Source organism: Lipotes vexillifer, unplaced genomic scaffold (genome assembly GCF_000442215.2).
Source record: "Lipotes vexillifer unplaced genomic scaffold, Lipotes_vexillifer_v1.1 scaffold387, whole genome shotgun sequence".
Taxonomy (NCBI): Eukaryota; Metazoa; Chordata; class Mammalia; order Artiodactyla; family Lipotidae; genus Lipotes; species Lipotes vexillifer.
The window spans coordinates 3,696,625-3,723,204 of record NW_006795399.1 but is presented as its reverse complement, the minus strand read 5'-3'; the positions used below and the strand labels follow the sequence as shown (position 1 = coordinate 3,723,204).

Genomic DNA, 26,580 nt, shown 5'->3' with positions numbered 1-26,580 from the left:
CCGCCCCGTCCGGAGCCTGTGCTCCGCAAAGGGAGAGGCCACAACAGTGAGAGGCCCACATACCGCAAAAAAAAAAAAAAAAAAAAAACAGTCAGTCATTTTAAATGGTTACTTAAAAAAAAAAATCCAGGTGTGATCTTAAGGTATGTTATTCCAGTAGTGAAATATGTCCCCTCTGGGCTCAGAGTAGATAAACCCATACCCCAAGCTCCAAGACTTGGTTTAGGGGCCACACTTGGCAAAGCAGAGAATTCAGAGCAGCAGCCCAGGGTAGCCTCTGGGTCTGGTTATCTGGAGAATGCGGCCTGCAGGCGGTAGATGGCTGTCTTCATCCAGAAAGTCGGTGAACTTGTTCCATGTACACCAGAGGGCAGCCAAAGCCAACCTGAAACAGGCCTGGTGAGGTGAGCACCCCATCCCAGGGAGCATTCAAGCCAAGGCTGGCTGAACAAGTGACAGGGCTGCTGAGAGGACGGTAGGATGGCATTTTAGGTTCTTTTCCCTTCTAAGATTCTGCAGTGGAGGGCTCTAGTTGTCCAACCAATTCCATCACCAAATTAATGAGACATCAGGGGCTTGGGAGGGAGGGAGATGATGGCGATGTTCACTAGCACCCAATCTGTACTGAACTGAATGTTTGCATTGGTTTGAATATTCACTAATAATTAACACACACTGATTATACCTAACTGTCCCGAGTCCCTGATGCACCTGCCAGTGTGAGCAAAGGGGACCCTGGGAGAGACCCAGGAGCCCATGCAATGGAAGGGCAGACAGTAAAGATCTGAGTCACAGTTCTCAGCAATTCCCTAACGTGTGACCTCCAACTCCACTTCCCTAGTGTCTGAATGGCTCCCAGCTGCTGGTCAATTTTGGCTTGAGCCCTGCTGCTCCTCTGACCCCTCGTCAGTTTGCTCTGCTGTGTCCAGCCCTGCTTTATCAGATTGACAGCCGTGTCTGCATCCGGGCCCCAGCTCCAGCGCCCCCAGGGGATCCGCTATCTGGTCAGTGGGGAAGAGCAAGTGGTGGGGCACCTGAATCCTGTAGGGAGTGGGGCCCAAGCCAAGGAAGGGGGTTCATTGGGGTCCCGCCTCCCCTTGCAGCATTTCCTTTAAGGCCTCCCTTTCAGCTGTGCCTAACTTCAGCCCGATTCTCCCCAGCCCTGGTTCATAGTGCCCTGGCAGTCCTGCTGCTCAGCCTGCCTGCTCCCCTCTCCTTGCTGCTGCTGCGGCTCCTGGGACCTCATCTGTTGCAGCCCCTGCTGGGCTTCCTGGGGGCCCTGGCCGTGGGCACTCTTTGTGGGGACGCCCTGCTACACCTGCTGCCACATGTACGTGAAGCCCCTTTCCTGTCCCCCTGCCCCAGGGGTGGACAGCCTCCATGGAGCCAGTGTGCTCCCAGTCATAGGACATCCTCTCTCCCACCCCAGCTTCAGCCCACAGCTGCCTTCTAGTAGAGCGAATGAGTGAAGGCTCACCACCTCTCTCCGCCATCTCAGGAGGGGGATGCTGTCGGGTGCAGGGGCTTCCAGAGTCTGCCCTGACCGCCTCTCTGTCAGGCGCAAGGAGGGCAGCATGCTGGACCTGGCGGGCAGCCAGAGGAGGACCTGGGACCAGGACTGTCGGTGCTTGGCGGTCTCTTTCTTCTCTTCGTCCTGGAGAACATGCTAGGGCTTTTGCGGCGCCGAGGGCTCAAGCCAGTGAGTGACACCCTTTTGTCCTCTTCCTGCCGAGACCAGAGTCCTAGCCAAGAAATGGCCACTCAAGCCAGGAGGTGAGGGGCCAAGTGCGCTCCTGGCTCTGACGTTTGCCTGACTGTGCAGGACCTGACAGCTGACAGGGAGTGGGTTGGGGCTCCTCAGCATAGACCCAGGACTTCCGGCCAAACGGCCTCCTCTCCTGAGTTCAAGTCAACAAGAAACAGAGAGGTGCCAGCCTGGGAAGAGAGAACATCCCCAAGTGGCAGAGGTGGGACCAGGTGTTCACCTTCCCTGCTGGCAGCCTGGCAGCTCCTTAGCCCCCAGCTCTGCTGCCTCCTCCCTCAGGAGGGACACCCTCCCATTTCAGAGATGCTGCCAGCGAAAAAGAAAGGATCTCAGAACTCCAAACCTGGACCCGGAGGATGGCAGTGGGATGGCGCTTCGGCCCCTGCAGGCAGTTCCAGGTGACTGGCGGAGGACATGAAGAGCCGGCCCTGGCTCCCAGCTCTCACTCGCAGCCACCAACACTGCTCTTTTCCTCCTTCCCACAGAGCCAGGGGCTCAGGGCCAGAGGGAGCAGGACAGCCAGCCCCCAGCAGTCGTGGCCCCTCCTGGGCACCAAGGCCACAGTCATGGATGTCAGGGTAGCGGTGGCACCAATATCACGTGGATGGTCCTCCTGGGGGATGGTCTGCACAACCACTGATGGGGGAAGAGGTGCGAGGACCAGGGGGCTGGTGCCTCTGGGTCCAGGGCAAGATTGGAGGATGGGTTATTGGTTAACATTTCTTCTGTTGGATATTGACCTCAGGCAGACGATTGGGTTGGTTAACGGGGGAGGGAGGGAGGGAAGAGGAGGGGAGGGAGGGAGAGGGTAGGCCTCCTAGTTACTGGATGGGGCAGGGAGAGAGCTACCATGTGGTGGTGGGGGGCGGGCGGGGAATGGGAGGACCACAGAGGGAATGCACGCCCCAGCCTCCTCCGGGGAGAGCTTCCTTCCAGACTGACCACCTCCCATCCTGCCCACCCAGGCGCTGCCTTCTCTGATGGCTTCTCCAGTGGCCTCAGCACCACCGTAGCAGTCTTCTGCCACGAGCTGCCCCATGAACTGGGTAGGAATGGCAGGAGTGGAGTGGGGTCGACTCCAGAAAGGAGAGACCTCCAAGGGGTGGAACCTGGAGGCTGGCGGTGACGTGGGTGAGGGGCAGCCCTGGCGTACTCCCTCCTACCCTGTCCTCTCTCCCCACAGGTGACTTTGCGATGCTGCTCCAGGAAGGGCTGCCCTTCCAGCGGCTGCTGCTGCTGAGCCTGGTGTCTGGAGTCCTGGGACTGGGGGGTGCAGCCCTGGGGGTGGGGCTCAGTTTGGGCCCTGTCCCCCTCACACCCTGGGTGTTTGGGGTCACTGCCGGGGTCTTCCTCTACGTGGCCCTTGTGGACATGGTGAGGTGTGGGGTAGTGCGGAGAAACCAAGGGAAGCGGGGTGGGTGTAGAGGACAGGGAAGCATCAGCCCCCTCTGCTTCCCCCTTGGCTCCCCGGAAGGGTGGCTGGACTACATGAGAAACAGGGGCGTGGAAGAGCCTGGGCGGGGGAAAGCCGCTGACATCTCCCTCTCCTGTTTTAGCAGCAGAGACAAGGCCAGGATCCTGATGTTGTTATTTTCTTTCAGCTACCAGCCCTGCTTCGTCCACCTGGGCCCCTCCCTACGATTAATGTGCTACTGCAGGGGCTGGGGCTGCTGCTGGGGGGTGGCCTCATGCTCACCATAGCCCTGCTGGAGGAGCAGCTGTGGCCTCTGGTCTCTGATGGCTGATGGGGGCCAGTGGAAAGGCGTCCAGGTTGCCCTTCCTTCCCCCCAACCACAGGAATGGAGGCGGGACACAGGGCCAGTAGGAGCAACAGGATTTTAATAAACAGAACCCATCCCAAAGCCATGACTACGACAGTTGTACTTGCACCAAAACAGCATAGAAAACCAGGATGTGGCAGGAGGAGGGCTCAAAGCAGGTATGGGGAGGAGGGGCCTGGAGGGTGCAGGATGCATCCATCTGCGGGGAGAGCATTGTGCTTTAGCCCAGAGAGGAAGGGGAGGGGTGAGGCAAATGCACCAAGGTCCCCACTTTTTCCTGCTGCCCTCAGCACCCTGGGGATACAGGCATCTGGGCAGGTCTGCCCTTTATTGCTGCCCACCAGCATGAAACACACCCCAACCCCAACGCTAGCACCACAGGTGAGTCCAGGGCAGGGAGAAGGGCAGGAAGGGGAACATTGCTTAGAGAAAGATTCAACTAGAATCCAGTGAATTGTGCTCAGTTCTCTTTACTTCCTACAACCGAGTACATGGGTCACAGGATGGAGGGAGCAACAGGACATGGGACATGCCCCTCAGTGCCCCCAACGCACCCTTGCACACAGGATGGTGGTGTCTGCAGCATCACAGGTCATGCAGGGCACGGGGAAGGGGAGGTTCACACACACGTAGACGCCCACAGCGGGTACCAGACAGAGAACACCCCTGAATATACACAGCTGTACACAGGGAACCCCCAGGTCCCCAACCCAACCCTCTCCCCTGTCTTGCTGTCCCCCAGGCAGGAGGAACTGTATTGCTTTGAGAGAGCCACCCTGGGGGTTGCTCTGCCAGGCACCCTCCCCTCCCACCCACCCCCGTTTTGGCACATCTGCAAGACACACGGCAGCGAGAGTAGGCACCCTCCCTCCCAGGCTTCTGTGGCTTGGAGTGGAGGAAGGGGGTAGGAGACTTTCATCCGCCATCTTTCCCCCAGCCCTTCCCAAACCCCTACCAAACCCACTCCAGCCAGAACCCACCCCCACCCCCCAAACACACACACACAAAGCTGAGCTATCCAGGAATACAGGGGAACAAGGAGATTGTCCGGGATGGGAGCAGAGGCAGTGGGGAGAAAGGACTGGAAGCAGAGACCCCACCCTGGCGTGGGGTAAGACTGGCACACAGCTACTTTAGTGCAATTGGAGAGGGTGCCCAGAGTGAGGGATGGAGGCAGGAGGGCCAGGCTAGGCTCCCCAGGGAAAGGGCCTAGCAGGAGTGAGCGAGGGCCAAGGGTGGACCCTCTCGTCACCGCCACCCTCTGCCCTCCCAAACGCAGTGACAGTGTCCCCCTCACACCTAAGTGGGCAACAGCAGCCTCGGAGTCAGTACCTTCAAGTAATTCATGGAGCAGACCCTCCCCACCCCAGCTTCCTCCCATCTCTGGGATTTGGTCGCTTCTCTAAGGGTTGGGTCGGGAGGAGGGGGTCCCCAAGTCAGACCCTTCCCTCTCTACCTCCCTCTTCCCAGACCACTGGGCTTGGTCCTCAAAGATTCCGCACCTCGGCCCTTGCCCAATCTGGGTCAAGGCCGAGGAGGGCTGGAGCCACCACGGTCAGAGGGGAAGGGGCTGCTTTGCTCCTCATCCCTCCCTCTTAAAAGGTGGGGTTCAGACTAGGTGGGCTGGGGCCCCATACTGGAGTGCCCCAGGAGGAAGGGTTCTGGGCTAGGGTCTGTAAGGCTATTTTCCTTTGCGGCAGGAAGGGGAGGTGGGGGATGAACGCTGGGTGTGGGGAGAGGTGAGAAATGGCGGAGAGGGAAGGAGGAAGGGGCCTCCCCCCCGGGGCAGTCAAGGCGTCACTCGGACAAAGTCACACTCACGTGCACAAGGTCCCGAGCACGCCTGCTCCCAGCCCCTCCTGCCAGGCCCCCACGCCCCCTCCCAGGACGCCCTCCAAGACCCCAGAGGAGGTTTTGGGGGCACACAGCTGCAGAACCGTTCGCTCTGGCCCCACGACCCCCGGCCCAGCCCCGCCTCCTCTCCCCTTCTAGGTCCAGGGAGTCAGAAGGTGCTCGGGTGGGCAGACAGGTGGAAACAGTATTGAGTTTTCCTTTGGTTACATATTGAAGGCAAAGGTGAGCTGGACTTACAGTCAAAACGGATAGGGATGAGGAAGGAAGAGGGGCCACGGCTGGGGATGGAGAGGGAGGTAGGCCCTCCTCAGCCCCTCCACCCCAAGGAACACATGTCTAGGTGGGTGGCAGTCCCTCATTCTCACCTCTCCCACCCCCACAGCACCAAACAAAAGGAGAAGCCCCCTCCCCCAGGGGCTGCTCCCTACCCCAACCTGGGCTGTACATTCAGTGGTTCTCAGCAGTCCTATGGCTCAGGGGGCCGCGGGGTGGGGAGGTGGCCCGTCAGTCTCCGCTGGACAGTGGCAGTGACCCGGGCCTGTTGGTCCGTGCTGGGACCCACAGTTTGTGCCATTTGTCTTTCTGAAGGATAGTACACAACCCTACCAAAGCCACCAGCCAACCAGAAACATCTCCCCCAAAATCAGAAACTAAAAACTGGCTCTTTTTCATCTCACCCTCTGATTCACACATCTGTTTCCCTGTCTCCTATGTAGCCCTCGCTCTGTCTCCTTTGCTGGGACCTGGGGCTGCTCCCAGGGTCCTCACTTAAAATAGGCCTTTTCTCAAAAGTGCTTATTACTTGAAGCAAGTGCTTTAGAGCTGCAGTGGGGAGAGGGGGAGGGGGAGAGGGAGGGCAAAGGGAAGGAGATGATTCCTCCCCACCCTACCCCCTTAAGATTGGGGGGCATTCTGCCTGCTTTACTTCTCCACACCCGTTTAAGTCAAAGAGGTCTTTTTAAAAACAACAACAACAACTTAACATTAAAATAAATATGCAGTGGCCATGAGAATGGTCAAAATGCTTCAAAAAAAACACTAGGGGCTGGGGAGCCCAGGGTGGGGTGTGGGATTTCCTTTGGCATAAGGAGAGGAGGCTGCTCGTCCTGCTGGCCTCCTCACGGCCACATGAGGAGGGACAGAGGACTCCCTGCAACCTGCCCCAGCACTGCTGAAGGTGTGCTGAAGACGCAGCAGGGAATGGGCAGCCACCAGAAATCTCATCTAGCAAAACGATGGGGCTCCTGACAAATAACTGATTCTTCCTGTCATCACCGAACATTGATAAAGGAGAACACGACTGAAACCCCAAGAGTTTTCTCTGGAGGACACGTCTCTCTGTTCGCCCTGCCCCCCGCCACCTAATTCCCAGCACCAAAATGAGAGGGAGGGGGTGGAACAGGAAGATTTTATGAGAGAGAACTGAAGTTAAGGGCAAGCTTTGCAGAACCAGCAGGACTGGAGGTGGGAGGCTGCAGCCCTTAAGAGAGGTCACATTGATTGTCGTACAGGGGAGGGCAGGGTGCGAAGGGAGGTGGGCGAGAGGGGCGAGAGGGGCGTTGCAAGGCCCTTTGGCTTTGAAAACAAAAATAAAAACTAAAAGCTGCACAATCCTTCTCATCAATAATGGTCATCTGGAAGCTTTGAAATGTTTAGGAACTGAGCGTTGGGAGAAACAAGACACAGAGAGAGAGGGGATAAAAAAGGGACCATGACAAAAAGAATAAGGACTTGGACAAACACCCCAGGCTTCATGAAACCAGCATGTGGTATGGTTAAGGGTATCTGTTAGGGAGGGAGGAGTCCCTGGGATGCCCCTCTCCCCTCAGCCCACCCTTGGCAAGGGTGGCAAGACGTGCAGCGGACACAACTGAAAAGGGGGTAAGATCATGAATAAAGCAAGCACGGGTGGGGGAAGGAGACCGAGGGACCCCCAAGGGGGAGGCCCTGTACTGTGTAAACGAAGCCTGTCCAGTTCTCAGGGGACAATACTGATGGCAGCCAAACTGGGCAAGGATGCACTGGGGGTTGGGGGGGTGGGGGGAGCATGACCTCTATTCAAGTTCTGTGTCTTGGCCCCTGGCTGAGGTATTGAGTGTGAGGAAGGGAACACTGGGCTGAGGAAGCGGGTCCAACTGTCCAGGAGGCTTAGCTAGGAGATGGATGGACAGGGCGTCTGAAGGGACCAGGGCCAAATTCAATGCTACATTTAGAGAGAAAAGTGCCCCCTCCTCACTCCAGCCCAGTTTGGCTTTTGGGGTACGACTTCTGGGAATCTTCTCAGTGCAGCCCTTAGCTCAATCCCTTCTCTCCCTGCTGCTGGGAAGGCAGGAACCAAGCCACAGTATCTACTTGTCGCTCCCTAGATCAGAACATCCTCACACCTGAGGGGAAGCCTGGGTCCCCGAGTAGCCACGGTCCCTAGTCTGCCCTGCCCCTCCCTCTTTGGCTTCAGATCAGGAGTGACTGGGGGCAGTGGGTACTCTTGGACATAACAGAAGGTGGCAGCAGACGGGGGGCACAGAGGAGCTGTGGGATTGGGGGGCACAGGAGGAAGAACACAGTCCCTCCCTCCACACACATGCAAACACATGCCTGAAACACAGAGGACATACTAGGGCTGTGGTTTTGAAATGGGCAGGAAATTAATTTGTTTCTTCCCCTAAAGGATAAAATGCTTACTTAAAAATTCATGACAAGCCTCAAAGTTAAGGGAGAGGAGAGCCATAGAGAGAATGGCCACAGGCTCTGCCCTCCGGAAAGAAGTTAAAAGAAAGAAGCAAGGTTAAAGTGCGTGGTCAGGGGGCCAGGCCAGGAGGGGGAGGGAAGCAGGGCGGGGCAGGCTGTGGGGGCAGGACCAGCCCTTGATTTGCATATGAGGAGCCAGGGAGCGTGCAGGACTGGGGCCCAGGTACAGTAGTTGCTGCTTCAAGTGTTTTGCATTTGAACTTTAGGGGTGATGGGATACAGAAGTGGGGGAAAAGCTCCAGGCCCCAGTGCTAAATACCCTCCCCCCTCGTCCGCTAGCTGCCCCTGAAGGGGGAGGGGGACACCCCCAGAGTGCTCACACAGTACCAGAAATTAAGGCTTCTCACTGCTGCGGGGATGGAGGGGGGATGGAGGGGCCGGCCAAGCAGGGAGGCAGTGATGGGTATGGAAGAAGAGGTGGGGATCTGCCTGGCAGGCGCATGGGGAAGGGGACAGAGAGGAGAGTCAACGGGAAGAGTGGGGGCAGCTGGCAGCAGAAAGGGAGAACGGAGAGAGGGGATAAAAGAGAGGGGGAGCCAGGCATCGAGCGATCATTTTGGGACACTTGGCAGAAGGGGTTGCCCTGGGGGTACCAAGGGCCTGGGGTGCTCCCTGTTGGTCCCAGACCCCTGCCAGGCCAGGATAGTGTGGCAAAGGGGTGAGCAGCTGCTCCCCAGTGCTTTTTCCCCCCTCCGCCCCCCAACCCAGTCGTGTTCTCCTTTAAAGTGCCCTAAATGTATAGACTTTTTCTAAATAAATAGAATAAGATATCAAGCCACCGGCAGGGGGAGGGACACGGGAGGGGGCTACTCGGAGTAGCAGCCATCTAACCCAATGGCGCCATGCCGCTCCTGGCTGTAGGGGCAGGAGGCCCCGTGGGGCAGGGCACCGCAGCCACCCACCGTCTTGGCTGCTGCGATGCCGCAGTTCTTGAGCAGGCTGAAGCTGAAAGGACTGACGGCGTCCTTGGGTGGGAAAGGCTTCATGGTGGAAAGGATCAAGGCCAGGCAGTCTGCCACATCTTTGTTGGGGGCGCAGGCCAATGCCGGGGTGTGACCTGCAGAGCAAAGGGGAGAACTGAGCCCCAGGGTCCTGTACCCCTGGCTCCCCATCCACCTGCCCCCGGGCCCTGAGCTCTCTTATCTGTGGAGGGGAGCCAAGGCAGGCAAGCACCCAGCATGGTCAGAACTCAAGGGCTATAAGGGCCCAGGGAGGCTGACAGGCAGACTGTCCCAGTGTCGGGTAAAGAGCAGAGCCAGCCTGGGGGACAGGAGGCTGGGAGGCTGAGGTGTGCAGGAGGTCTTCCTGAGGACCCTGCCGGCTCCACCTAGTTCCGTCAGACTCCCCTCAGAGACTCTAGCGTATCGGTGTTGGGTCCCTGCTCTGAAGAGTTCCCTTGGGAAGAAAATCCAGTTTATTAGCCAGCAAGCTTAAGAAGTCACCTCCTGAAGAACGAATGTCCCTGACCCCAAAGCCCGGAGGGGCAGGGAGCTCCAGACCCCACCCACCTTCTTCGTCCACAGCCAGCACTGTGGCCCCACGACTCAGCAGGGCCTGCACCACAGAAGCTAGACCATTCCGGGCGGCAATGTGTAGGGGCCTTGGAAGAAAGGAAGGAGGAGGAGCATGAAGTCGGGGCAATGGCAAGCTGCCCTTCCACCCTCAGCCAGAGTCGCATCGCTGCTGAGCGAACGCTGTGAGTTCCAGAGGGCCCCTGGAACATGGGCCGCAACTTCCTCACCCACCTCTCCTGCCCCTCGGCCCCCAGCCAAGAGCCCCCTCCCCAGGGCACTCACATCTGCAGCGCACTGTTGGTAGCATTGATAAGGCCAAGGTCTTGGGTTTCTGCCAGGATCATGAGGGCACATTTCTCGTGGCCCTGAGGGAGAGGGACAGAGAGTGAAGACTTGTGAAGTGGAAGCATGACAACAGGAGCTGAGGGGGTAGCAGGAGAACAGAAAGCTATCCCACCAGTCAGAAAGTCTGGACAATCCTGACTTCCACCGGGCCCTCTCTCCAGCCACCAGGCCCAGCCGCTTCATCAGGCCCTGCCCCTTACACAGCACCCCCTGCACTGCCGGTGGTACCTTGCTACAGGCCAAGTGGAGGGCAGTGTTCTTGTTCTCATCCAGCACAGTAAGGTCTGCCTTCCCTCGATACAGCAGAAATTCTACAAGAGAAAGGAGGCAGAGGGGGCTGACGCTCCCTTCCAGAGCCGTGCCGGCCTGGCTCTGCAATCTCCTATCTGCATACCCTTTGCACCCCACCTGCAGAGGGTGAAACATCCAAAGACATGCCTCCTGCCTCCTAAACCCCACAGGCACGGCTGACCCATCTTGCGAAAACCCAGGGGAGAACCTCCCTTCCACACGCGGCCCCTACACACCCACAGCAGCGGTCTGCCCATTCTCAGCCGCCGTCATGAGCGCAGTGCGGCCAGTGTGGTCAGTGGCGTTCACCTCGGCTTGATGCTGCAGCAGCATCCGGAGCCCAGAGACGTTGTCCGCGAAGGCAGCGGCGTGAAGAGGGGTCCTGTGGGGAGGGGGTCAGGGCAGAGTGAAACAGGGAAGGCCCTTTCTCCTGAGCAGCAAGAGGAAGCCAGAGGCAACGGAGGCTTCTCCCCAAGCCTCCCGCCACTCACCGTCCTTTGGCATCTCGGCTGTTCACAATCTTGGCACCCAGAGCTCCCAGCAGCATCTCTGTGGTGCTGTCCTGGTTATTAATTCTGGGGGAAGAGGAAGGGTCAGCAAGAGAGGCAGGGGAAATAGACTGCCTGTCCTAAGCCCAGGTCACAGACCCCTGAGTGGGGCTGCGGTATAGGAAGGGACTTACACTGCACAGTGCAAAGGAGTGAAGGGGTTTCCTTCCAGGTATGAAAACGGGCTGTGTTCAAGTAACAACTCCAGACAATCTTCATGTCCTGGGTATGAGGAAGGAAGAGTGGTGATGGAGAGAAATGACAACAAGGTCCCCTCCATCTGTCCCGTGCCATCTCTCAACACTCCATTCTACTTCCAGATCCAGAGCAACCCAGGTCCCTCCCTCAACCCACTAGTCCTTGTCTGCCCTCCCCTACACCCCACACACATAGCTGTGCCTACAAAGGCCCCAGAGCCACACCAGTGTAGGAGGCCCAGTGCATGGGCGAGTATCCGCTGTAATCCACCCCGGTATCCAGGGGGTCTGTGGAAAGGGCAGCCTGCAGCAGGGTCCGCAGTACTGCAGTGTGGCCACAGGCTGAGGCCAGATGAATGGGCGTGCGGCCCTTGAAGTCTCGGCACAGCACAAACGCATCGTGGTCCAGCAGGGCAGCCAGGCAGTCCTCACAGCCAGTCACTGCCTGTGGGTGACATGGGGGTGTGGCTGAAACTCCCTTTCCAATGGCCAGTCACTGGGGCTGGCCCAGGAGTAGGAACCAATTCCAGGGCTCCAATCCTCGTCTTTACAACAATGATTCTAAGTGTTAGGGATGAGCATCTCCTTCCCTGACTCTACGCCAACTGACAATCAGGGTGGTGAGAGTTAATCCTGGCCCTCTGTAGGGGGAGACTGAGTCAAAGAATCCCGTGGGATGAGGAGGAGGCAGCTTTAGGACAGGCGATGGTGGAGAAGGACCAGGTCGTGGCATCATTATCCAACAGGACAGGGCCAGCTGGATACCCTGGGGCAGAGTCTGGGTGGTGAGCAGGTGGCTGTATGTGATTACAGAGCAAGGTAATCAGGGAGATCAGCTGCGGATGTCAGATACTCATCCTGGAGCAAATACAGTAAGGCCCACTAAGACCCCGGGCACAAGATCCTGGCCCACGTGCTAGACAATCTGATGTCCTACTGTTGTGCTCCCGCATCCAGGCCCTTCTGTGAGCGACCCTAGCCAGGAGCTCACTCACCCCACGGTGGAGGGCAGTGCGGCCCCGGAGGTCAGCAGCATCAGCTGTGGATCCTTTCTCTAGCAGCAGATGTACACAGTCCACGTGGCCATTCATGATGGCCAGCATCAGTGGGGTTCTACAGAGGGGGCAAGAACAGGGTGAGGGCCTGGCAGGGATGGGAACCCTGCACCCCACCCCTGGCCAACACTCACTGTCCATAGGCATCCATGACATCCGTGATGTCAGCTCTTTCCCCACTGTCGATCAGCAAGTGCAGGGAATCAGTGTGGCCAGAGGCAGCTAGGAGAAAAGGGGGCCTGTGTCAGGGCATGGTCGGGGCAAGAAGGCCAGGTGAAGGGTGGAGGTTATGGGAAGACCTGGGGCAGGGAGAAATCTTGGGGGATAGGAGGCTACGAATCAGGACTTGCAGTTTCCATCCTCCTCGCCCTACTCCATCCCAACCCCAGTCCCCTCAGGGTTCAGGAGGGATCTGGGGACCAGTCTTGGAGGAGGCCTGGCGTGACAAGGGGAGGGAGCAGCCCAAAGGGCGCACTCACCAGCAGCGTGCAGGGGTGTCCACTTGCGCTTGCGCTCCTTGATGAGGGCAGAGGCGCCATGGGCCGTTAGCACCTCCACACACTCAGTGGAGCCTCGCTCAGTGGCCAGGAAGAGCGCGGTCCGGCCCTTGTGGTCCCTTACATCCAGATTCACCAGCGTCTCGGCCAGTGTCTTCAGGGCTTCACAGTGACCGTTGTAGGCCTGGAGGGGTGCAGGCAACCAATGGATACAGCTCGGGACACTGTCCCCACTCTGCTCTTGGGGCCCACAGGGAGACTCCAGGCAACAGGCCTCCCCGTGAGCTCCTTGGGCCCCTCTCCAGACCACTGCCTGCTTGCGACATCCCCACAAGAAGGCAGAAGCAAGGACAGATTCACACGTGCTTATACCTGTGTGCCAGCCTGGGGCAGGTAGGGACAAGGAAGGCAAGAGGAAAAGACCTGGGACTCACAGCTAAGTGCAAAGGGCTGACTGGAATGGTGCTCTCTACATCCTCCAGGCAGTTAAAGGACATTTCTAAGAGCTGCAATGGACAGAATAGTAGGTGCTGAGGTTCTGGTATTCCCAAGATATTACCCCTTGACCCCACCCACAGCAACCCCCAAAGCCCCTGGATCTAGAGACCACATTTTATTCAACCACCCCTTGGTTTGAGAATCCACAGATACCAAAGTAGACTGTGTGCTGTGCCCTGCCCTGCTCCTCTCCCCCAGGCCAGGTCCCACACGTACCAGTTCGAGGTTCTGTCTATTGCCATAGGCGGCTGCATAGTGCACGGCTGTGTAGCCCTGCCTGTCCCGCAGGGAGGGGTCTGCACCGTTATCCAGTAAGAATTCCAAACAGCTGGGGGACAGGAGTAGACTGTGAGGAGGGGACAGGCCCAGCCAGGGAGGGCACAGTTTGAGAGGAGCAGAGGAGAGGGCAAGGGAGCCCCTCCAGGCCTAGCTGGCCAACACCCATCCCCCACTCTCGGTAGGTTAACTCCTGCCCATTCAAGCCCAGACCCAGACCTACCACCTCCAGGTCTGCCCTGAACCACTCTTGCTTCAACGCCCTCCTCTATCCTTTGAATGCTCTCCTAGAGAACCTGGAGCACAGTTATCAGTTACCAACCTGTGATCGACACACTCTCCCCCCACCCCCAGGCATACTGACCCCTGCCTTCTCCTCCCAGCCCGCCCGAAAAGGCCTACTCATCTCATACTCACTCCCAGAATCCTCTTCTCTGGGAGGCCTTCCCCAAACTTCCCAGTTAGGTGCCTCCTCCCCTCTATTCCCCGGCACCACTCTTAGAGCTCAGTAGTAGTTGTACTAGTAGAAATACTAATACAGCATTTAACGCTTACAATGCGTCAAACACTGTTCTAAGCACTTCACGTGTATTAAATCACTTAATCTTCATACTGATCCCTTGAGATAGCTATTATTCTTATCCCTACTATGGCTGAGGAAACTGAGGCACAGAGAGGTTAAGTTACTTGCCAAAGGTCACATAGTTGAGCCTCTTGGATTTTAAATATCTTTTTTTTAAAAAAATAAACCCTTGGGCTTCCCTGGTGGCGCAGTGTTTGAGGGTCCACCTGCCGATGCAGGGGACACGGGGTCATGCCCCGGTCCGGGAAGATCCCACATGCCGTGGAGCGGCTGGGCCCGTGAGCCATGGCCGCTGAGCCTGCGCGTCCGGAGCCTGTGCTCCGCAACGGGAGAGGCCACAGCAGTGAGAGGCCCACGTACCACAAAAAAAATAATAATAAATAAAAAAATAAATAAACCCTTTATTTATAACAGTCTTAGACTTTCAGAAAAATTGTGAGGATAATACAGTTTCCATAAATTCCTCACCCAGTTTCCCCTATTATTAACATCTTACACTAGAATGTATACAATACAGAAATTTGGGGTAATTCATCTTCTATCCTTACCACCCAGCACATTACTTGGTACCTATTAAGTAAATACTCAATTAATGCTTGTGGAATAAGCAAATGAATTTGTGTTTAGCTTTTCTGATTCCCTCAAAAAGACCATCCATTCCTTGAAGGAAGGAACTATGTCTCCTACTCTGTCTGTACCCACAGTGCTTGATCCAGGACTAAACTCAGGGTGCAAAGCAGCAGCAGGGTGGTGGTGGGAGAATAACAGGACCAGAGTCGACACTGCTGGGAAAGCGCACCCCGGGGGTCTCCTTGGCTACTCACAAGAAGGCCTCCTTCCTGCGGGACTCCTTCAGTGGCTCGTCCTCTTCAGCATCGTGGCTGGAAGATGAGTGGGGCTCCGCCCTGGGGAAGGAGAGTGAAGAAGTCTGGGGGGCGCTCAGAGAGGCGAGTGGGGCTGAGAAGAGCAAAGTGGGCGCCTCACCTCCTGTAGGTGTCGGAGGCGGCAGCGTAATGGAGGGGAGAGCAACCTTTACAGTCGGCCTCGTTGACGCCTGCCCCAGCGGTCACCAGTGTGACGGCGCACTGGTAGCTGCCATTGGCGGCTGCATAGTGCAGTGGGGTCCTGGGGAGAAGTGAAGGAGGGTGGGTAAAAGAATCGGGGCAGATCCAAATGCAACCAGATGTGCAGCCAAAAGCTGCTTGGTAATATTCTCCTCACTTAGTCTCCAACTCCCCACCCTGCCCTCCATCGCTTGTCTCTCTGATCGGATGTTCCCTATGTATATATACTCCTGCACATTAACACACCTTCCAAATTTGTCTCTCCTCCTCAAGTCAGCTCCACTGCTCAACAGCAAATTAAGACATTCAACATTCCTAAAAGGAAGGAGGATGCAGGTTAAGGGGAGAAAGAGGGCTCAAGGAGAAGCCACAGGATTCTCCCCAGGGAGGGGCTGAAGGAGGATGGAACTGGACAGCCCTTTCTGCTGCCACTGCTCTCACTGTGAGGGGGGGAGCTCTGGGCAGGAAAGAAGAAGGGGCCCAGACCCCTGCCCAGCCTCCTTCTCAAGGCCTGAGACAGAGGGAAGAAAACTCACCCTCCAGAAGCAGCAGCATGAAGACAGGTACGGCCAAGGTTGTCAGGTGTATTGATGTCAAACCCAGCTGAAAGCACGTGCTCATTGCTGAGTGACGATACAATGCTGTACAGCTGACCTGAAGGGGCAGAACAGCCACAGGTCCCACCTGAGGGCTCTGAGCAGAGCCGGGAAGGGCCTCTGCTCTCCTGCCCACCTGCCCAAGCCCCGAACCAGTCAGCTCATACCTGAGGAAAGAAGCTTACGACAACAGTCAGAGAATCCAAAGAGAACAGCTAAGTGCAAGGGGAACATGTCGTGGATGCCACGCCTGGGGAGAAGGGGAGGGGCTCAGTCCTTGGGTCAAAGAGGGACCAGATGCAGACCTCTTTTCTGTGGCCTACGACCAGCCTAGATCTGAGGCAGCCTGGAAGTGGGGTCAGGGGTCCGGACTCACCGGGCGGTATCCGCGCCGTTGGTCATGAGGGTGCTGATGAGCAGCTCGTGTCCATAGCGAGCGGCCACGTGCAGTGGCGTGTTCCCAAATTTGTCGGCACAATCAATCTCGCTGCCTGAAAGGGGGGACGCACACCCACACACTCAGACCTTTGGCTTCAGACCACTCACACTAGTTAGCTACCGTCTGAGTGCTTAATATGTGCCAGGGGCCAGGCTAAGCCTTCTACACGTGTTATCTCATTTGTTAGCCTGAGGGGGCTGGGCAGGCAGAGCAGGGCCATTTCCACAGGTGTCTTGCTCAGAGCTTCAGGTGCCCATCCTGACTGGAAGATGGGGTGGGGGGTGGAATGAGGAAGAAAAGGTGTTTCTAGGGATGAGTTCTCTGAGGGGGGCGAAAAAGAGATCACAAAGTCTTCCAGGTCCATACCATTCTGGATGAGGATCTGGGAGCGGGTGAAACGGCCATGGATGGCAGCCATGTGCAGAGGACTTTTCCCTTCTTTGCTCTGTGGAAACATGGCATTTTTTTTTTTCCTAGTGCAAAGCATGGAGAGGGCCCTGTTCCCCCTTCCAAAGGACACGTCTCTGAGGACGGGGTGATCATATGGACATCCTCTCAGCCCACATTTTCCTGGGCCCCTGGGAAGGACTGATCAACCCAGGACGCAAGCGGACCATTCCCCATAGAGTTATCCAGAACAAAAGATATGGTCAGCACCCCCAGAGCCAGGCCCCTCTCCCCACTGGTCTCAGACTCATCCCTTCAGGCACCTGGTAGTTGACATCAGCCCCATTATTGACCAACAGCTCCAAGCAGAGCGCGCCATTGGTGGAGACCGCAGCCACATGCAGTGGTGTAAAGCCCTTGTCATTTGGCTGGTTGACATTGGCTCCTGCGTTCACCAGCTCGATAGCCACAGCATCCTGGCCCAGGTAGCAGGCGATGTGCAAAGCTGTGTTTCCAAAAGCGTTGGGCTCATCAATCTGGATTTCCAGGGGTGAGGGTAAGGGGATAAGGGAGATATCAGTTTAAACAAAGTGGAAGCCAGCACAGACAGCCTAGAGAATCCCAGAAATCCAATGACTGCCTCAGACCTCTCAGGTTCCAGACCCAAAGACTGGGGGCACTACTGCTTAGACAAGCATTCTTCAGATCCTCTCACCACATCTTCCCGACCTCCCCAAACCACACCAGCAATCCCAGCGCCTTCCCCTCTCCCTAACAGACTCCGCCCTCCAGCTCCCCGCCCTTACCCCCAGCCCCACCCCGTGCTCAGCACCCTGACCTCAGCCCCCATCCGTAGCAAGTACTTCACCACTTCAATCTGGCCACTGGCAGCAGCTGTATGGAGCAGCCCATAGCCCTTGCGGTCCTTGCAGCCAAGGTCTGCTCCCCGTGCCACCAGCAGTTTCAGGACCTCCAAATGCCCTGGGAAAAGACAGTACGCTCTCAAGGAGGTGGAGGGTGAGCTCTAGGGCCCTGAGCACTCCGTCCCTGCCCTAGGAATCCCAAATCCTGCTCTCCCCGTGATTCTCTTCTCACCTAGAAAAGCCGCCCAGTGCAGAGGCTGCCGCTCCTTTTTGTCACAGACATTCAGGCTGGCTCCCTTACTGAGGAGCAGGTTCACCGTCTGTTTCAGGACATGAAAGACACCTGTTTAGAGCCAGGTTCATGCCTTCAACATACCTAATTAGGAGCAGAGCCCTTAGCCCCTGAAAAGGCTGAGGCAGCCTAATGTCTCTGTTCTTGGGCAGAACAATCTGGAGAACTAGAGGGAACAGAGAAAGCAGGCACTAAGGAGATCCCAGATAGATCTGGAAGTCTGAGATAAACTTAAGGGAGTCTCTTCAGGTAATTCGGTGGTTTTTAAACTCTTTTGAAGTCTTCTAAATGTGCTGAAAGACATGGACTCTCACTTCAGAAAAAACCATGTATGCAAACATTTTCCATGCAACTTCAGAGGCTTTATCACCCTCCTGAGGTCCAAGTCAAGAATTTCCATCCAACCCAACCATTCATTTGGTGCTTGAGCCCAAGTGTTTATATAATCATCTGGGCTGCTGCTCCCCAGGCCTAATGGCCAGGAGGCAGGGGAAGGTGAGCAGGAAGGGAAGGAAGAAGGCACGAGGCTGGCGTGGACGGGAGTGGTCCTCACCTCCAGATGCCCACTATGCACTGCATGGTGCAGGGCACTGCGCCCGCTCCTGTCAGCCACGTTGAGGCTGCTCAATAATGGTGCCAGAGCCTCAGCACACTTGGTGGCCCGGTTGGCGGCAGCCACATGCAGTGGTGTCTGCCACAGCTTGTCCCGGGCATTCACATCTGCTGAATGTGCCAGCAGCAATCCCAGCACCTTCTGTTGAGGGGCAGGGGATAAGAGAGAAGATAGAGGGGGAGCAGGAGGTAAACCAACAGGAAATGGAGGGGCGAATAGGTCAGCACAGCACATGTGACCCCATCTCCCCACTCCCCCCAGCACAGAGTCTCTCCTCATTTTTTCCAACATACCTAGCCTTTCAATACCTACTTTCCATCTTCTGGAACTTCTCAGAGCTTAAAATCTTCCCTCCCTTGCTGAGGAAAACGTGGATCTCCTCCTCAAGCCAGCTGGTATTGTTCCTAACCCAAACCCTGAAAATCTTCACCCATATATACAGCCACTACCAAGCAAATCCACACATGTAGGTGATCCCAATCCCCTACCACTTTTAGGAAAGATAAATGTTCCCACTACATTAATCCCCAGATACCCGCCTTCAGCCCTTCCATATGCATCAGAATCATTTCCATTACCTAGGTAAGCAAACAGATACTAGCTCCTCTCCAAAACCCAGGCTAAAATACCCCTCCTATTCACCACCCACCCCATTCCCATTGGCCTCAGTCCCTCCCCCTGGTGGCTGGAGCCAGGGAAGTGACTACCAAGCCAAGAAGAAGGTCATCTCTTCCTGCTCTTCAGGGTTGAGGGACCCAACTGATGGGGCATGTTTGATCCTCATGGTGTCAACTTTCATGCTGCTTGAGGCGCAGGGATGCAACAAATCACTACCCCCATCCCTCCATCACAAGGAAAGAAATCTCAGTGCCCAGAGGGGGATCAGACTCCATGGTGGCCCCCCAGGGAGGGATGAGTCACTAAGGCCTGGCAGCAGGGCCCCCTGCAGTCTGCCAGCCCAGTGTTAAGCTCTCCCCTGACGTCACATCAGCTAGCAACACTCAGCGCCCCCTTACCAGCCAGTTCTAGGGGTAGGAGGGAGAGGCCAAGGTCTGGTCTCCTCTGGACCTGGGGATAGACCAACTTGTAGGGCAGAGGACTAAGGCTCTCCAACCCTTATCTTCCAACCTTTAACCAAGTCATCCTCTTTGGAAGGGAGAAAAGAGGTGGGAGGCCAGTACCTCATTTCGGGAGGCAGCAGCACGATGAAGAGGGGTCAGCCACAGTGTGTCCTTAGCATTGACGTTAGCACCTGTGGGGATATAATATGCTCTTTTGGTGGGAGGTGGAGAGCAGGTGGGGAAGAAAGCCAGTAATCAGGCCAGAGAATCTGGATGGAGATGGAAGCTTGCCTGGACCAAGCACCAGAGGACAATCCTTGGATACGACAAAAAGGCTCCTCCCTCAGGTCCCCTCCCTAGCTGCCACACCTTCCAGCTCCCTACTTTCACCTGACATCAGTAGCAACTGGAGGATGGGGACATCGCCTACATAGGCAGCAGCATGAAGTGGGGTTCGCCTCTCTTGGTCCTAGGAAGGCAGAGAAGAGGAGCAGCTGTAGGGGTGAACGATCCAGGACCCAAGCCCAAGTCTTCGTGCTCCAGGCCTTTCCCCACAACCTCTTCCCACAGGTTCTGCAGCCTCCTAAACCCCAGTCCTAGGTCAAAGCAAGCACCGAGGGAGGGTGGAGTCAGGGGGTGGGCGCCACGGCCCGCGAAGCAGTCTCCTTCTGCCAGGAGGGGTGGAGGCGCTGCAGACACGGATGGTTCAGAAGAGAACACCGTTTCTGGGCATCCTCAGCCCTACTGGTCTCTGCTCTAAGCCTGACCTGCTCTCCATCCCCAAATGTAGAGCAGTTGCCCATCCCAGGGTGGAAAGAGCTGCGGCCTCACTCGAGCCGAGGAAACACGGAGCCGCCCCATTGGTGGGGAGGGGTCCGAACACCAGGGCCCAGATTACCGGCTCGCCATCCTCCCTGATCTCAACTCACCAGCACATTGATGTTCTCCTTCTGCGAGAGGAGGGAACGCACTTCCTCCACATCTCGGCTAAAGATGGCCTGGACCAGGGGCGGCTGCAGGGAGAACCGGTTTTCAGGGAGCGGGCCGGAGCGGAACCGGGGAGTGGGGTGGGGGACACCGGGTTTGGGCGGGGGGCGCCGCTGGAGGGGCTCCGCTCTGGGGTCCTGGCCGCAGGGGGCTTCCGCGGTGTCCCCGCCGGTCACCAGGCCCCCAAGGACACCGGCTTGGTTGAGGGGAGCGCGGCGTGGGGCGGGGCGGGAGCCCCGGGCTCAGGCCCAGCCTAGGCCGCACATCCCTGGGCTCGCGTGGCGGCGGCGTCGGGCCCTGGAAGGAGGAAGCGAGCAAGGGCAGGAGGGCTGACCTGGTCCGTGATGCTGAGGATCCCCATGGCCCGGCCCGGGCTCCGTCCGCATCGAGCTCCCGGCGGCGGCGGCAGCGGCTCCACCGGGGACACGGGGCGGCCCAGGCGGCGGCTGCGGCGGCGGCTGCGGGCAGAGCGCAGCCCCGCCTACCAGGGGGCGGGAGCGGGAGGCCGCAGCGCTCCCTGGCGGCCGTTCTGGGCCCGGCCGCAGGGCGCTTGCCGCGCAGTCTACCCCAGGCCGCGGCGCCCTCCGCCCCGCTTTGGCGGTCCCAGCGGCTCGGGTGCCCCCAACCTCGGCCGCTGGTTACCCGGCTCCCAAGGACAGCGGCGCCGTGCTCTCCGCTCCAGTCTGGCGACCCGGGGGATTCTCCACAAAACTCTAGCGGCAACTTAGGCCTCGCCATCCTCCCTGATCTCAACTCACCAGCACATTGATGTTCTCCTTCTGCGAGAGGAGGGAACGCACTTCCTCCACATCTCGGCTAAAGATGGCCTGGACCAGGGGCGGCTGCAGGGAGAACCGGTTTTCAGGGAGCGGGCCGGAGCGGAACCGGGGAGTGGGGTGGGGGACACCGGGTTTGGGCGGGGGGCGCCGCTGGAGGGGCTCCGCTCTGGGGTCCTGGCCGCAGGGGGCTTCCGCGGTGTCCCCGCCGGTCACCAGGCCCCCAAGGACACCGGCTTGGTTGAGGGGAGCGCGGCGTGGGGCGGGGCGGGAGCCCCGGGCTCAGGCCCAGCCTAGGCCGCACATCCCTGGGCTCGCGTGGCGGCGGCGTCGGGCCCTGGAAGGAGGAAGCGAGCAAGGGCAGGAGGGCTGACCTGGTCCGTGATGCTGAGGATCCCCATGGCCCGGCCCGGGCTCCGTCCGCATCGAGCTCCCGGCGGCGGCGGCAGCGGCTCCACCGGGGACACGGGGCGGCCCAGGCGGCGGCTGCGGCGGCGGCTGCGGGCAGAGCGCAGCCCCGCCTACCAGGGGGCGGGAGCGGGAGGCCGCAGCGCTCCCTGGCGGCCGTTCTGGGCCCGGCCGCAGGGCGCTTGCCGCGCAGTCTACCCCAGGCCGCGGCGCCCTCCGCCCCGCTTTGGCGGTCCCAGCGGCTCGGGTGCCCCCAACCTCGGCCGCTGGTTACCCGGCTCCCAAGGACAGCGGCGCCGTGCTCTCCGCTCCAGTCTGGCGACCCGGGGGATTCTCCACAAAACTCTAGCGGCAACTTAGGCCTTGGCCCTGCTGCGGTGCCTTGCAACCTGAGGACCAAATGGCTGGCCAGATCTCACCCAGCCCAAAATGCCTCCTCCGAGCTAACGCCTCCCGTCCACGATTACACACCTCAGAATCCCCCACAGACTTGGGGAAGCAGGGCGTGGAGATCTGGGGGTTATATATGGCAATAGCCCCAGGGGAGGGAAGGCGCGTATCTTCACTGGCAGTGACAAGAGTTGGGTAGAAAGGAAAGAGCAAAAGTGCCAAGCTGCGGAGAAAAAAAACAAAACAAAAAAACAAGGACTCTTAGCTGCAGAAAAACCCCACAGAGAGGACAGGCTAGCTGGCAGTTGAAGGAGGACTCCAAGGCCAACAGAAGCGGGCTTTTCGATTCCCTAATTACTCCATTGCCAGGTTAAGGTGGTAGAGTGGCTACACTTCAAAAGGCTCAATCGGGGGCTTCCCTGGTGGCGCAGTGGTTGAGAGTCCGCCTGCCGATGCAGGGGACACGGATTCGTGCCCCGGTCCGGGAGGATCCCACATGCCCCGGAGCAGCTGGGCCCGAGCGCCATGGCCGCTGAGCCTGCGCGTCCGGAGCCTGTGCTCCGCAACGGGAGAGGCCAGTGCTCCGCAACGGGAGAGGCCACAACAGTGAGAGGGCCGCGTACCACAAAAAAAAAAAAAAAAAAAAAAAAAGGCTCAATCGGGTTTCTCTCCCCCGAAAACGGTCGGGGTGCTTCCCCTCCTCCATTGGAGAGGCCAGAGAGCGGCCAGTCAGGTAAGATCTGGATGGAGTTCATCCCATCCCAAAAAGGGAAAAAGAGAGAAGAAAAGTGGATATTGAAAAATTGGTACAGTTTATACAGGGTGATTCAGGGTCCTGTTCAGAGCTCAGCAACTCAATATATGCCTTCTAAGAAAGGAACACATTTAGGAAACAGCATAGCAGGATGGCCCCCTGTCAAGGCAGAGGTATAAAAGCCCCCTCCTTTGCTCTCAACAATCTATGCCTCTCATTACTTTCAGGATCTTGATCCCTGGAAAGATACACAAGACAAGTGTCAGTGGTTTTTCTTGGAGAAACTGGGGAACAGGGAATAAGGAATGAGAGGGAAAATCACCTATCACTATATACCTGTAAATTTTTTGAATTTTTACCATTTTGAAAATAAAATTCACAGTTTTACTGAAAACTTACCTCTTGCAGGAAGTCTTCCCTGGTTAACAGTTCTTTCCCTTTTGTTAGGTCTCCTTATCACTTCCATACTTAGTTTACACTATCACAGTCAGGTTGCTCTTTTTGGGTTTTGTTTTTTAACTTTTTTTAATTGAGATATAGTTGATGTACAATATTATATGTTACAGATGTACAACAGTGATTCACATTTTTAAAGGTTATACTTCATTTATAGTTATTATAAAATACTGGCTATATTCTCTGTGTTGTAGTCACAATCAGGTTTAAATTGCACATCCTTGTTGTTCATTTCATCTTACATCTTTGACATACAGGAGTCCAATGTTCCAGAAGGGATTTTAAACTCCTTGTTAGCCAGAGTCCTCCAACACAGGACTGTATATTGGTTTTTTGAGTTTTTTATAAATTTATTTATTTATTTTTGGCTGCATTGGGTCTTCATTGTTGAGTGCGGGCTTTTCTCTAGTTGTGGAGAGCAGGGGCTATTCTTCGTTGCGGTGCGCAGGCTTCTCATCTTTCTCTTGTTGCGGAGCACGGGCTCTAGGCGCACAGGCTTCAGTAGTTGTGGCTCGCAGGCTCTAGAGTGCAGGCTCAGTAGTTGTGGCCCACGGGCTTAGTTGCTGCGCGGCATGTGGGATCTTCCAGTACCAGGGCTCGAACCCGTCCGTGTCCCCTGCATTGGCAGGCAGATTCTTAACCACTGCAACACCAGGGAAGCCCCCTATTGGTTTTGTTTTCTATGGGAAAAAAAAAAAAAAAAAAAAGGATGCTCAAGCAGAGCAGCACATGGGAACAGACACAATATTTGATGATGATGATGAAGATGAGGCTGAAGAAGTAGAAACTGAAGGTAGTTGGGGATCTGATGGATATGGGTGTTGGGATATGCTGACTTGGCTAGTAGGTATGATGGACCTTCCAGGAAGGGCTAAGCTAGTGTATGGTCCAGAGGATGGGGAGAAGGGGACTACATGGCCTCCGATGCCCAAAACTGCTTTTGGTAACCTGCGGAATTGGAGTCAGGGGTTGAGCTGGGGTCACGTGCCTGGTTCTGGCTCCTGAGTGGAGGTGAACAAGGAAGTTTGCCAGCCGGGTTCTCTGGGCAGCTGGAAGGAGGAAGAAGGGCTAGAAGAGTTATTTTTAATATTATTCAGAGCACAGAAAGAGGATTTCCCAGGAGGGAAAAAAGGGATATGACATAGGTAACACAGTTACTTCCAGGGCTCAGGGGGATGCACAGCGTGGTGGAGGAGGAGGCCGGAAGTGGTGGCAAAGCCCTCTTATGCTAATAGTCCTTCTGGATTCCACTACTGAATTCATATTTGGATAACTCTAGGCAGATGCCTGCCTGTCTTTAAGCCTCAGTTTTCATTCTTCTAACAAATGTCTACTGAGGATTCACCATTGTATTCAGCCCTATACTAACTGGTTTGGAGGTAGAAACTTACAAGCAATGGTGTCGGGAATTCCCTGGTGGTCCAGTGGTTGGGACTCTGCGCTTTCACTGCCAAGGGCGGGAACTAAGAGCCCACAAGCCACGAGGTGCAGCCAAAATAAGAAAAAGAAAAAAAAAATATATATATATATATATATATACATATATAATGGTAGGTTAAAAAAAAGTAATAGGGGCTTCCCTGGTGGCCCAGTGGTTGAGAGTCCGCCTGCCGATGCAGGGGACACGGGTTCGTGCCCCGGTCTGGGAAGATCCCACATGCCGCGGAGCGGCTGGGCCCATGAGCCATGGCCGCTGAGCCTGCGCATCTGGAGCCTGTGCTCCGCAACAGGAGAGGCCACAACAGTGAGAGGCCCGCGTACCGCAAAAAAAAAAAAAAAAAAAAAAGGAATAGTATCTATTTTTGTGGAGTTTATAACCTAGGAGAACATACACATGCACATGAAACAACTAGAGAATATAGGATTCATGCTACTTTATGCGGCATTATGTGTTCAGAATAATGTCAAGAGATGGGTTCAGTCAAGAGGGTCTTCCTGGAGGAGGTGTGTTTTGAGTCAGTACTTGAAGGAAGTTATCGATGTAGAATGATAGGGAAATGGCAGGAAATTGGTTGTTTCAAGTACAGGGAATGAACTAGGAAAAGCTTAAATGCCAATAATTACCTAATCTAATTAGTAGCGGGGGACAACAAGCAAACTGGCTTGGCAGGCCTATTGTACCTTGGAGATTCTGCAGCAGTTAACTTGGTTAAGGCATAGTGTTAATGAGGTCACAGTTTAGTTATGTATCCCAGTTAATTTCTGTCTTTTATCAGGTCAGATCCTTACTCCTCACTCTAAGCAGCTGTCTCACATGTGTAAGCACTTGGTCTGAGAGGCTGGACAAGAGAGTGGGGTTGGAAAGAGTAAATCTGTCCCTCAAGATCATATGCCCTTCTGAGAGTGGCTCCCAATTATCATCTTCGAACTGGAAGGAGATACTGTATCTTGTTGGGGGGAGGGTTCTGAGGGAAAAAGAAGAAATGTTAAAAGAGAAAAAGAATTGAGATCATTCCCCAATTTGGGACTTCATGTATAAATAATTTAACATAAGGATTGAAATGCCTTCCTTACAAAATGTCAAATGTAAACCAGAGTTCAAGGGAGGGTTTTGCTCCTTGAAATCCAGATAAAATGGGCTCAAACTTTATTTATTTATTAATTTGTTTATTTTGGCTGCGCTGGGTCTTAGCTGCAGCATGCAGACTTCTTAGCTGCAACATGTGGACGCTTAGTAGCAGCATGCATGTGGGACCTAGTTCCCTGACCAGGGATTGAACCCGGGCCCCCTGCATTAGGAGCGCAGCTGAGTCTTACTCACTGGACCACCAGGGAAGTCCCAAAATGGGCTCAAACTTTAAAAATCAATCCATATCCAGTGGAATTCTGCAAATGAATGCCAATCTCAAGGAGTGGGAAGAGTTGGAAGGTTTACATCTGTTTTCAGGCCCCTGTTTCTGGACAAGGTCTCTCTCTTCCCTACCAATTAGACCCTAAAGGCAAAACAGTCTTTAATTATTTCATCCTCCCACCCTAACCCCCACAACACTACTCAGATAAAACTTTCCTGAATGTGGAGAGCATGACTGAAGACTTATGCTCTAAAGACTAAAGCAGAGGAGGGGCTTGCACTGTAATAACAAAAACATCGTTAAATGCAACAGCAGACACCACCATTCTTAAAATGTCCTTCCTTTACTCGACTGTGGGAGAATTTCAAGAGCTCTTGTACCCACCTAGATCCAGTCTCTGATTGCTGATTTCTCTCTCTTCTCTCTCTCTCTTCTGTTCTCCCCACTTTTATCAAGGGCACTTTTGTTCTCCTTGTATCATGATTGAAAGCAGTGTAGTGACATTTCCTTGCCTGGGTTCAGGTTCCTGCCCATGAGGTCTCACCTCTATCAAGGGCACACTTTTCCAGGCAAAGATGGTTCTCTACCATAAAAGTAAGTCTGGTTCTTCTCACCCCGACTTCTTTCTATAAATATTAAAAGGGAAAACTATGCAAAGTCTTAGCCCAGATTTTGGAACATTAATTTCCTTTCTCAAAGATGCAAATCACAGCACTAGGTACTATGTGCTACAAAGATGAATGGAACTTC

General features: G+C 55.8%; 2 protein-coding genes across 3 annotated transcripts in view; one reads left to right on the top strand and one right to left on the bottom strand.

The window, feature by feature from the left end:
• The window catches only part of SLC39A5 (solute carrier family 39 member 5), a 4,562-nt gene extending 1,052 nt beyond the window's left edge, over window positions 1-3,510 (top strand). The window contains 8 exon segments of the mRNA XM_007467728.1: window positions 842-1,004; window positions 1,161-1,330; window positions 1,559-1,699; window positions 2,067-2,163; window positions 2,251-2,436; window positions 2,731-2,811; window positions 2,949-3,139; window positions 3,367-3,510. Coding sequence (XP_007467790.1) covers window positions 842-1,004; window positions 1,161-1,330; window positions 1,559-1,699; window positions 2,067-2,163; window positions 2,251-2,436; window positions 2,731-2,811; window positions 2,949-3,139; window positions 3,367-3,510 — 1,173 coding nt within the window.
• Window positions 3,511-8,607: 5,097 nt separating this feature from the next.
• Window positions 8,608-21,431, bottom strand: ANKRD52 (ankyrin repeat domain 52). 2 transcript variants are annotated; one of them, XM_007467726.1, is made up of 28 exons: window positions 21,405-21,431; window positions 20,197-20,280; window positions 19,658-19,736; window positions 19,388-19,458; window positions 18,147-18,347; window positions 17,534-17,621; window positions 17,277-17,419; window positions 16,762-16,974; window positions 16,418-16,496; window positions 15,989-16,103; window positions 15,780-15,862; window positions 15,553-15,670; window positions 15,263-15,331; window positions 14,937-15,077; window positions 14,777-14,857; window positions 13,310-13,421; window positions 13,030-13,101; window positions 12,578-12,779; window positions 12,233-12,320; window positions 12,039-12,156; window positions 11,269-11,488; window positions 10,981-11,068; window positions 10,790-10,873; window positions 10,535-10,680; window positions 10,236-10,318; window positions 9,945-10,027; window positions 9,657-9,748; window positions 8,608-9,205 (listed from the first exon to the last, which is right to left on the bottom strand). In XM_007467726.1, exons 1-28 carry the CDS (start codon window positions 21,429-21,431, stop codon window positions 8,955-8,957), a joined length of 3,231 nt encoding a protein of 1,076 aa, XP_007467788.1. In that variant the 3' UTR covers window positions 8,608-8,954. The 2 variants fall into 2 exon arrangements, with proteins under 2 accessions (XP_007467788.1, XP_007467789.1); XM_007467727.1 differs by lacking the exon at window positions 21,405-21,431 and adding an exon at window positions 20,589-20,615 and having other exon boundaries at window positions 8,955-9,205.
• Window positions 21,432-26,580: the final 5,149 nt, after the last annotated feature.